This window comes from Euleptes europaea, chromosome 5 (assembly GCF_029931775.1).
Source record: "Euleptes europaea isolate rEulEur1 chromosome 5, rEulEur1.hap1, whole genome shotgun sequence".
Taxonomy (NCBI): Eukaryota; Metazoa; Chordata; class Lepidosauria; order Squamata; family Sphaerodactylidae; genus Euleptes; species Euleptes europaea.
In genome coordinates, this window is record NC_079316.1 from 47,610,034 (window position 1) to 47,622,415 (window position 12,382).

Genomic DNA, 12,382 nt, shown 5'->3' on the forward strand with positions numbered 1-12,382 from the left:
TATTTTCTTTCCTGACGTTTCGCCAGCAGCTGTGGCAGGCATCTTCAGAGGAGCAACGCTGAAGGACAGTGTCTCTCAGTGTCAAGTGTGTAGGAAGAGTAATATATAGTCAGAAAGGGGTTGGGTTGAGCTGAAGACTTTATTGATTTGAAATGCTTGTGATTCAACAGCACATATGTGATTTGATATGATTTAGAAAAGTTATGATTTTGGCATTATTAATGAACACATTATTTGGAAATACATATGCCTAATTGAACCAATTTCCTAGTGTATGTTTTCTGCTATTTTGGGTTTTGCTAACCTCCAGATGGTGGCTGGAGATCTGTTATAACTGATCTCTAGCTGATAGAGATCAGTTCCCCTGGAGAAAAGGGCTGTTTTGGCAATTGGACTCTATGGCATTGAAGTCCCTCCCCTCCCCAAACCCCACCCTCATCAGGCTCCACCCCTAAAATCTCCAGGTATTTCCCGACCTGGAAACCCTAGGTGCCACCCAACGCTCAAAGAGGGAACAATCCTAAACAGGTCTACTCAGAAGTAAGCCCCATTTTATTTAAAGGGATGTGCGCCTCAGAAAGCATCCTTAGGATTGCAGCTAGGAGAAATACACGGGGAGTCGTCCCCTTTTTGATTAAGAGCGTTTCTTCCTCATGGGAAAGAGCTCCATGGAAAGAGTCGTCTAGTGGTACCTAGTGGGAGACTGAATTGCTATACCACCAGCATTGGGATGCACTGGATTGCTATGGCGCTATAGCACTCAACTTAGAACGTTCAAAAGCAAACAAACAATGCTGGAAAAGAACGCACCACCAAAAAAGGCAGGGGGAAATATTCTTTCAGAAGTGCTCCAGAGTTCAAACAGCCCACTGGAGCGATTCAGAGGTGCTATTCACACAGCCCAAATAATGCACTTTCAATGTACTTTGAAGGTGGATTTTACTGTGTGAACTGGCAAAATCCACTTTCAAACGATCAAGGTTCAGTGAAAGTGGATTGAAAGTGCATTATTTGGGCTGTGTGAATAGCACCAGAAGCGCAAGGAAGAACTGAAAACAGGAGAAAGTAGTTTTCATAAAAAGCGGCAGAGCCCCACAATGCCCAAGGGACACAATTGGCTTGGTCTGAACAAGTTTAAAAATCCATTAGCAGCCAGGAACCAAAGCAGTTGAATTGACACAAGAAATCCGTTAGCAACCTGCAGCTCAACTGGATTATAAAGGCAATTTGAAAGGGGCCTAACATTTTATTCCAGGATCAACTTCCATAGAAATACAGGTGCTTTTGCCTTGCTCACACATTCTTGATCACTGTAGCAGTAGAAAAGCGTCTGGACTGGTCTTTCTCTATAAAGTCCAAATGCTAGCCTTCTAGCCAGATCGTTTTTGGTTGATTAAAAACAAACAAAAAGGTGCATGTATTTAAGATACAAAAATGTGTCATACTTGGGGAAAAGACTTGGAATCAAAAACAGAAATTGAAGCTTGGCAGGCAATTTAGAAGAAAACTTCCATAAATATTGTTCAGCTAGGTTAACAGAAAAGTCCTTGAAGCTATTATTTAGATGGTACTTTACACCAGGAAAACTTAAATGTACCTGTAAAGCATCTCCTGCCCAGTATTTTAGGCACAATAATACTGGTACATGTTTTCATGTCATGGAGTTGCCCCCCCAAAAAAGAATGGGGGGAGGAAGTAGTTATGAGATTAATACAATTTTGAAATTAAACACTTGATCCAAAAGCAGTTTTATTAAATGTAAAGAAAAAAAGAAACGAACATAAATCAATAATCAAATTTTTAATAGTAGTGAAATCTATCATCTCAACCCTGGAAATCCAAAGCTACTTGATATGCAGTACAAGCCCGTGTCATATAGCTGTTGAAAAATTAACTAATTAGATTAGATTAGCAAAAAATCAAGTATAGATGCATTTTATACCACCTGGAATCCATTTATCTTTTGCTGATCAATGCTCAACTCTTCATGCTCCGCACACTAGCAAACTAAAGCAAGATGCAGTTTTACAAATTCAGTAAACAAATGGTGGATGGAGCTATAGCACCTGGTTGGCCACTGTGTGGATAGACTGCTGGACTTGATGAGCCTTGGTCTGATCCAGCATGGCATTTATGTTATGTAGCTGCAAAACCAAATGTATGGCAATAATTTTCAACCTCCCCCCATTTCTTTGTTTTATGTGTAATAAAATATTTAAAAGAAAATCTTTACTAAGAGGAAGCTTTACTTGCTTAAGCTGATGATTTTTTATTGCAAATGTACTAAATCATTATTTCAAGTTGCCTTGTTTTAAGGAAACGTGTAATAACTGTATAAATCAACTTTTATGTTGAACAGTTCTGTGAACGCTGAAGACTGCAGGACTCCCAATTCTGAGATTTCTGTATTAAAGCTGATGGTCTCTCTCTCCATCTGTAGACATCCAAAACAGTACCAAATAAAACAGAAGTTCATAACACCACAAGAAAGGACAGCGCCACTTATCATAAAGCAACAAATGTCTAACCTACCTTTGACAACCAACCACAATAGAAACAATTTTTGGTATACCAGAACTTCCAGGATGCTGAGAGCACTTTTCTATTCACTGGAGATTGATTCCTAGTATTATCTTGTAGTGTTTCAACAGTTTCTACTAAAACTTGATTATATACATTTATGAAAGTACATTCATGCTACTTAAGCAAAAGCATCAGAGCCAAGTCCAGAGAATACATGCATATAAAAAGTGTTCACACCACTTTCTTCTCACATGAATCTGGCCATGTTCTTTGAACTGTTTACCACCAGTTATGAAATGCAGAACAAGTGTCGAGGAGCTATTTGCATCCTCAAAAGATGTTTATACCCTGAACAGTACTTCTCTCAATAAAAGAATTTTAATAAAGATGTACATATGAATACGTTGTCAGCATTTCAGTGATATAGCGTTGAGTACAGTCATATGAACCGTAGCAGCATTAAACATAAGCCAAGAGACAGAGTACCAAACTATATTTACTGTATACAGTAGTAAAGAACCACAAATATAGTACAAATTGGTGAATAAACAATGACAGATTTAAGAGAATATCCCTCCTTAGCCCAGATACAATCAAATGAGAAAAGATTCCTCCAGCAGAATGTCCTGCAAACAGATGATCTAACATGGACAAGTAGATTTAAAAGGCAGAAAAGTGATCTTCTGAAGCAGCAGTGAATAGCCTACAGAAAGTCAACAGAATGATCTTACATTTTCATGTGAAGCATATCCAAAATAGTCACAAGCTGGCTGTCACCACAAAATTGCATTTAAAACTTAGAAACTTTTCAAAAAGTAACAAAGCAAAAATCTTGTTAACACCAGGTTACATTATTCAGCTTCTGTGTTCAAGAATGTTTCAGTGATAAATCTGCATATTTGAACGAAAGTCCTTTTAGAACCTCCAAACCCATGGCTAGGAACCAAGCAACCTATGTGTAAACAGGAAACAGTTCTGCACCACAGACTATGCATGCAGGTATATCACAGCCCCTTAACTCCCAGATCGGCTATATCTCCTACCACTGCACTGCACATGGCTCTGGAGGATCCTCTTGACCCTCAGAAATGGGGGTGGGGGGGAATGAGAAGCTGCAATGTGAGGGTGAGGCCAGAAAAACCCTGTGTACACAAACAGTGTGCACAGCCTTCTGAATCCCAGTTTATGTTCTTCAATGTACCAGATAAGGGGAGGAGCCTACAAGTTGTTTTCAAAACAGATGGTGGAAATAAGATACACATTTTTATTAATAACCCAATAAATCAATAATGAGAAGCCATTGGAAACTAGCTACTAATAATCTGTCCTGCATAAATCCCATTAAAATGAACAAGAATTGCACAGCAGACCTTCCAAGTGAATTATGGTCCATTCTTTAAACAATTTACCAAATACACTGGTGCTCAGTCCACTGGACTAACAAATGCACGTGCTACAGCTGCTGACAAACTCAAGACATTCCGTGTCTTAAAAAAACTGGTGGATTCTATGCTATTTTATTATGAAAAAGCACACGTACATTTGCATTACTGTAAACTGCCACTATAATCAGCATTGTGTCTGCAAGTACTGTCCTTCTGCATATCCCATTAGCAGTTTTAAAATAACTGCATTTAATGGTAAAAACCTTTTCTTCTTTCTCAAGCCATTTTTTCTGAGAAGAAATTTACTACTTTTAAGGAAGAAAATATTTCAATATTTACATTACCATAACCAAGCTGTAGAACAAAAACAACAAAAGCCAGACTAAAGACTTCTTGTTTTACAGTAGATGGGTATTTAGGCCACGGATTTATAAGAACAAGATGACAGCAGACAACAGCCAGTATTTTACTTATTTGAAAATTTAATTTCGACTGGGCCCATTTTATGATGCACTTATTTTCCACAGACACAGCTTCGACTTGCACACGCAGTATATCAGGGACAGGAAAATAATTTGGGTAAGTGTCCTCAGAACGTGAGAAGATTCCTGTATGATTGGCATGTTCATTTGTTTACTATTTAATAGCAAATCCAAGGACAGATGATAATGTGAGTGACATTTTACATTCCTCTTCCCCAAGGGACAGGATCTCTACCACATGCCACCTGTCTGCTGTTGAAATACATCAATAGTATCCTCATCTTCCATCTCCAACTGTAACAGTGGGGAAAACAAAGTGATGAGTATTGAAAATCCACTGCTGACAAAGATGAATTAAAACAGCCATATATAAATGACACTTATTCCTTACACAATTCACTGTCTTTTTCAGAAGCACCCTGTTGAAGTTAGTAACTGACACGTAATTTTTTCCCCTCACCATACTATTCTTCCAATTTTAATTGCTGTAAACCTTTCAGAGTATTCATACCTCACAGATTCCAGCTGGGTTACATTTCAAAAGAAATCTACAACTTCTACATTTTAGACCATGTTGAATTGGATCCTACAAAAAGAATGGATCTTCCCACCTTTCTCTCCTATGACTGACTATGCCCTCCCCATAGCTACTCTTTAGGGTTAGAAGACGCTCATGAAACAATGGGATGCAACATGGGAAGCTGCAACTCGTTACCATGGGAGCAAGGGAGGGCTTCACATGCATCCCCCAAATCCCAGGGTAAGGGACCTCTGACTGTTTTTACTCAAGCACAAACTTAGAGCAATATCTCATGGGGAGTCATAGGAGAAAACAAGAGGGAGATTATAACTGGGTTTTAATCTTTACTTAAACATAAAATAACAGAAAAAAGCAATGAAGAGTAGGCAAATAAAAAGCTAACGTGACACACCCGATTTGGAGAACAGACTGTGCTAAAACTAGCTACATAAAATGCAAACTCACAAAACATTTGGTAAATGAACAATCAATAAGCCAAGGAAATATTTCCTGGTGGAAGTAGTTCTTTTTTCATCTAGATGTTTTATCTCATATCTAAACCATCCTTGGAAGAATGTACAGTGTACCCAAGATACAGAGAGAGAAGTTGGGAAGCAGAGGACTGAAGGAGGAATAGAGTATGGGATCAAGGTTTGTTCTGAGCAAGACTTGAAAAAGGAAGAAAGATGGAGCACACAGAAGGGAAGCTGGGGAGAAGAGGGGGCAGATTAAGCAATGACCTTGGGTTAGTCACATTCTTTCAGCCTAACCTATGTCACAGGGTTGTTGTGAGGATGAAATGGAGGAGAGAACAATGTAAGTTGCTTTGGGTCCCTACTGTGGAAACGGTAGGAGCATAAATGAAGTAAATAAATAAGATACAAAAAGAGAGGGAGATGGGCCTGGCTGAGGTGCCTGAACTGACTGAGTGGCAGGTATGACTAATACCTGGCAATAGGTCAGGAAATTGGTAGATAGTCTTGATTACACATTTGATAAGGTGCCCAGATACATCTGTATAGTAAGGGAGATTTGTGAGTAGAATGGCAGGTCTGGTTATTGTCCTGCAAGCTCTGATCACTAATCATGACCAGAAAGTTGATAAGATTCAGAGGATTACAGAAAGGAGTCCTGACTAGGGTGGAAACTGGACTTCTTCCACTTGCAATAGCCTCTTAAAATCAACTCCTCCCTTCAAGAGCTTATACAAAAGCAGGGAGCGGATTTCTGATGATTTCTCCTTCGTGCTATAGCGCCCCTCCTCATCTCTGTATCCCACTCTGTTCCCTCAGGAATAGCTTTTCACTGTACACAGGAGGTTGCAAGAATGTAATATATATATTCCATTAATTCCTCCATTCAAGGTTCAAAGGATCCAAGCCATTTTTAGCAATTCAGATCCATCATGGCAAAGTTAGGCTTTGGGGAATAAAGAAAATCCCTATTATAGGAACTAGCAGAATCCCAAAGACACAGGCAGTTCTGTGAAGTCTTTGAAACAGCTCCATTAATACAACAGCAAACAACACTCTCTCTTACCTGTGCAGGTGTGTCCGTTTCATTAATTGGTTGTCCATCAAATCTGAATCTAATCTGTCTCATTGACAAGCCCTGTAATATGAAAGTTAACATATGAAGCTTTCATCACAGAATCCACAGAAATAAATCTTTGTTCAATTTAAATTAGATTTTGCTCATAATCATCAGCTTTTGCAAACACAAACTGACAACTGATGGATGGCATGCACATTTTATAAGCAAGTTTCAGCTCAGGGATAGTGCTGCCCTTATGCAACATTTCTACATGATCTTATTAACCTAAGCAGGGCCACAAAGGGTATAAAAAGCAGGGCCACAAAGGGTATAAAAATAATTGTGACAATATCTTATTGGCCCAACATTAAGCTGGCTCCACAGAAGCAGGTAAATCCCATAAATGTGTGAAGTGTGCCATCAAGTTGCTTCTGACTCATGATGACCTTTAAATTAATGATCTCCAAAATGTTCTCATTGACAGCCTTGCTCAGGTCTTGCAAACTGAAGGCTGTGGCTTCCTTTATTGAGTAAACACATCTCATGCTAGGTCTGCCTCTTTTTCTACTGCCTTTCTCCTAGCATTATTGAACATATACACACACACAATGTGGCAGCAATACTCCCAATTAAAATTCCAGATCTATGGTAATCAATGCAAAAGGAAACTGAAATTAATTCAGCCTCACTTCAGAAGTAATTGCAAACTGCATTCCATGTGCTTCAACACTCCAGTATACTGGACTTTGATTTAACATCTTCACTAACGTCATAAGCCTCAAGAAAAATTACATTGTGCCATCATAATTTATTTTTGCAGGTAAACCCTTTAACGACATTTTGGCATTTTTATGTATTGGATAATCTACAAGACCATAACATATGAAATATATGGTCAACACATTTACCTGTCTCTCACAATACGCCTTCATCAGTTTATTCAGCGGTGTGTGCCTTTTTATTTTAAACTGGACCACTGATCCATCTTGACCAGCTACTTTTAAATTGATATGGTCGTTTTCCGTTTTTACTCCTTCCTGAAAAACAAGATAAGTACAGATAGCACAAAGCAAAAAGGATATATATACATAGAACACTCACAGAATCCAGGAGAAACTTATTTACAATTTAATACACCTGAGGATTGTACAAGATTAGGCCTACTGATACAGGCATTCTTGCTTTACAAACCATAAATACCTCCTCATTCTCCATACTCATCACCCTAGTTCATATGGTAATCTGGGAGATTAACAGCACCAGCAGGAGTGATGGTTGAAAGTGTCATTAAGTCACAGCTGACTTATGCTGGCACTGTAGGGTTTTCAAGGCAAAAGACATTCAGAGGTGGTTTGCCATTGCCTGCCTCCATGTGGGCTAAGAGAGTTCTGACAGAGCTGTGACTGGCCCAAGGTCACCCAGCAGGCTTCATGTGGAGGAGTGGGACTCAAACCCAGTTCTCCAGATTAGAGTCTGCCACTCTTGACCACTACCAGCAGGAATAGCCCAGCCCAAACATCTTACGAACATTGTCCAAACCTCAGTGATCAGTACCTCTCTTTGTAGTACTACACCATCACTTTCAGTTTAACAATGAAATTAAGCTATTTCCAGGTCACAACTAAATAACTATATTAGAACAGATTTTCAAAGCACACAAGGTACTATTAATAATATATACATGTAACATAACTTTCAAACTGAAGTACAGGGCATATCATTGATAGGATGCAAGCAGATAAATTGATGAAGTTATGATATTTTCAGAATTCATTAAAAACGAAGTTCCACCAGGCTGGGGCCAGAGCCGAGAAAGCCCTGGCCTAGGACAGCCAGATGGTTCTGGGCCCAGGGACTACCAAGAAGTGGTTTCCAGAGGAGTGTATTGCTCTCTGGGGGGTGTATCAGGAGAGGTGGTCCCGAAGATACAGTGGTCCCAGAATATTTTGGGCTTTAAAGGTAAGTACCAAGACCTTGAAACTGATTCGGTATTTAATCTGGAGCCAGTGCGGCTGGCAGAGCACAGGTTGTATGTCTGCTCTCAATGGGATCCCCATAAGGACCTGCGTTGCCACATTCTGGACCAGTTGCAGTTTCCAGAGCAATTCAAGGGCAGCCTTGCATAGAGTGAGTTACTGTAGTCCAACCTAGAGGTGACTGTTGTATGAATCACTGTGGCCAGGTCACTGCAGGAAAGATAAGGGGTAAGCTGTCAGGGTTGGCAGAGATGGAAAAATGCCATCCTAGCTTTCTTTATGACCTGGGCCCCCAACAGAAGGAAGGCGTCCAGAATCATCCTCAAACTCCTGATGGAGGGGGGTGGTACCAGCTGTATCCCATCAAGAGTGGGGAGCTGAATTCCCTGACCCGGGCCTCCTCAGCCCAGCCACATTACCTCCATCTTTAATGGGTTCAGTTTCAGGCAGCTTGGTTTCAATCATCCCACTGCAGCCTCCAGACACCTGGCCAGATTTTCTGGGATGTCAGCTGGCCGGCCATCCATCAACAGATATAGCTGGGTGTCATCTGCATACTGATGGCAACCCAGTTCAAAACTCCTGACTAGCTGGGTGTGGGGACGCATATAGATGTTTAAAAGCATTGGGGAGAGGATCACCCCCTGCAGCACTCCACACACCAAAGGATGTCATGACAAGACCCTCTTCCCAAGCACCACCCTCTGTCCCTGACCCTGGAGAAATGAGTTCAGCCATTGAAGGGCTGCTTCACACAGTCCGATGCTGGCAAGGCAGTGGACCAACAGCACGTGGTCGACCCTGTCAAACGCTGCTGAAAGATCTAACAGCAGCAGCACAGACTTGCCCTGATCCAGCTGTCTGCAAAGATCGTCTGTGAGGGTGACCAGCACAGTCTCTTTCCCATGGCCAGGTCAGAAGCCAGACTGGAAAGGGTCTAGGATTGATGCGTCCTCCGGGAGGGCCTGAAGCTGCTCCACCACCACCCGTTCAACTACCTTATCCAGAAACGACAGATTCGAAAGTGGATGGTAGTTGGCTATGTGTGTGAATACATATGTGTATATCTCCCTTCCAAAAGAGCTGATGGTAGCACATTAAAGTGGGCCAATGTGAAGGTTCTTCGGTATGTAGGGAATTCTAAACACAGAGACAGTCTACCAGAGAAAGGTTTTTACCATGATTCCCTACCACCAGATACAATTGTGCCCACTTGTTTAAAGAACCAATACAAAAGCATTACAGATCTGTTACTGCATAAAGTGATCATCTGCAAAAGGACAAAGATGACAGATGTATACATGTTAGCCTTTTTCTCCAGTATTGACAGTGGTAAACCATTCATTTATACTCAAAATCCTGTATTTCCCTAAACAGTTGTATCCTTAGGTGTCATTGTAAATGCTGGTTTGAAAAAAAATTGGAGCTTCAATCACATTGTAGCACCATCTTTTAAGATAAGAAGGGTTTCTCAATTTCTCCTCATTTGGTCCTGAAACTGTAGAACTGCTGAAGTGGAAAGTTCGTGAATTTCACTTCTTTTTAATATGTAGCAGAGCCTTTTACTGAAAAATGGTCCGACAAGCCTCTCTATGCCTATGTGGGGGAAATCACCCTACATTTTCAAAGCAACAGCTTTAATAATGCAAAAAGTAGTGACAGGTTATGGAGTTCTCAGGGGGAAGGCACAAAAAGGTTGATGAAATCCCAGTTAGGGATGAAACTGAAAACAAGAAGAGGGGAGGCACTTTAAAATTATATTTCACAAACTGTAATTGCGAAACCATATTTAACACCAAAAAATCCGTAACACTGAGCATCAGCTTCACACAACTTGTTGATTTATGCAAATTAGAACAGCTCAACTGTATTTGTTACTTGGAATTTATATTTAAAGGCACTGAAGAGCACAGAACCCAATCTTCGTATAAGTATAAACTCTACCACAAGCAACCAATTTTGAGGGCAATTTAGAGTTGCCAATTGTTGTCAAAATGCACCACCTCAGCATTTTAACCTCACCAGTTCAAACCTTTTGCAGCAGGTGAGATAGAGCCTTCCAGGATGACCCCAGGTACCTGCACAGTTTTCGAAGAGCTGCTGCAGAAAGTTTACACGCACTGCATGTGACCTTCACCATCTTGGAATTCCCCACCTCCCATCAGTCAACAATGAAGAATGCCCAAGATTAGAGGGGAAAGTCTTTCAGTTTCAAAATAACGGCTGGGCAGTGCAATCCTGGGGGGGGGGTAGCTGTGGTGCACCAGGGATGGCACAGTTTATGTGGGAGGCCAATCTTCACAAGTTGAATATTAGCTGAAACTCTTGCTTGGGGGGGGGATCCACTTGCAATCCATCATGAACTGATCGCCCCAATCCACTAACATTCTCAGCCTTACTTTTTTTTAGTATTTAAATACCATGTAGCTGGATTGCCTACAAGAGCATGTGCTGAAGTGAGCTCTGATTCCATTTAAGTCTACACAGGAATAAACTTCCTAAGTCTTTTTTTTTTTCCTAAGGTGATGCTAGACTCCTGTTTCATTTCGCTATAAAACGTTCCGACATACATCCACTGGCTCATAGATCATTATTATTCACAGTGGGGCGAGAGCGAGCCGGGGCCAGCCCAGAGGAGCGTGGCGCGGCCGCGGCCTAGGCGTGCGCACCGCGAAGGAAGGGCCCCGCCGGGGCCGCCCGCCCCTCCTCCGGCTCCCTCCTTCCGGGTGAGGCGGGTCCGGGTCTTGCTCACAACCGGGGCGGGGGAAACGGCCACCCGAGGCCTGGGACGGAAAGGAAGCCTGGCTCTCCCCCTCGACGAGCCCAACGGCGGAGAGCGGCGAGAGAGAGGGGGGGGCCGCCCCGCCTGCGCCATCCTGCCGGGCCTGGGCCGCAGCCGCGAGGTGGAAGGAAAGCAGCGCAGGAGGGCGGGGGTGGGGGGTGCGGGGGCTCTCCTGACTGCTCCCCCCCTCCCCCCCGCTTTACCTTGGGCTTCTCCTCGGACATGGCGACGCGTCAGGCAGCGATCTCTGAGGGAGCGAGTCCGCACGCGCTCGAGCCCCGCTTCTCCTGGCGCTCGCTCTCCCGCCCTCCGCAACTGCTTCGCGCCCCGCAATCGCCGGCTCCCGGTTGGCCCTGGAGGGGTCACGTGGGGGCCGCACGCTCTCGAGGCGCGCTCCCGAGCGATGCTCTCCTCGTCGGGGGCGCGCTTCCCAGGGTGGAGGAGATGGCGCCGAACGTGCGTCATCGCCCGCGAGAGCGCGGGAGGGGGGGAGGGGCGCGGGGAGGGCGGAGCAAGCGCCTGGCGCGGGAGGGGGCAGGGGGCGTGGTCTGCTCTTCAAATATATATGTTTTCAAAAGCCGGGTGAATGGGTGGGATCAGGCTGTCTTTCCTAACCCTAAAGAAGTCCGCTGTCTTGCAAATTTCTAAGAGATCAGGCTCAAAAATGCCCCCAGTACATGTATGCATCTATCTCAGACAGGAGCATCAACACATACTCATACAGAGACATTTTTTTTTCTTATTTCCGTTTCAAAACATTGCATTCGAAAGGGGTCTATGGGAAAAAATATTTAAAAAATAAACAATGGATTAAACGAATAAAACATGGCTAGATGACTTCGCCTCTATCCCTCTCCCAACAGTTCTACAAATAATGCAGTGCCTGCCATCTCCTTGTGACTTTGAGGTGCAATAATCCCACTGAGTTTATTGGCTCCTGAGCAAGTGTGCATAGAATAGCGGCTTTAGTTAAACTGGGCTCCAATGGTGCTTCTTGTTTTGTGAATTTTATAAACCATATCCCAGTCCCAGTATTCAAACCTCGATACGATTTTTTCTTGGCTAGAGAATCATCACAATTTTGGCGTAGTGTATAATACACAATAGCATCAGTGTCACAAACATAGGTCGTTAGATCCTTTTAAAGATTCTGAGCAGCACCAGTGCTGAATGTTCAAATC

The 12,382-nt window shown here is 42.6% G+C and overlaps 1 protein-coding gene across 1 annotated transcript in view; it reads right to left on the reverse strand.

The window, feature by feature from the left end:
* Nucleotides 1-4,027: 4,027 nt before the first annotated feature.
* LOC130477494 (small ubiquitin-related modifier 3) overlaps nt 4,028-12,382 on the reverse strand; it is a 99,823-nt gene continuing 91,468 nt past the window's right edge. The window contains exons 2-5 of the mRNA XM_056849474.1: nt 11,405-11,442; nt 7,352-7,480; nt 6,450-6,521; nt 4,028-4,684 (exon numbers count right to left, since the gene is read on the reverse strand). Coding sequence (XP_056705452.1) covers nt 4,622-4,684; nt 6,450-6,521; nt 7,352-7,480; nt 11,405-11,425 — 285 coding nt within the window. The 5' untranslated portion in view covers nt 11,426-11,442 and the 3' untranslated portion in view covers nt 4,028-4,621. The remainder of the gene's footprint in view (nt 4,685-6,449; nt 6,522-7,351; nt 7,481-11,404; nt 11,443-12,382) is intronic.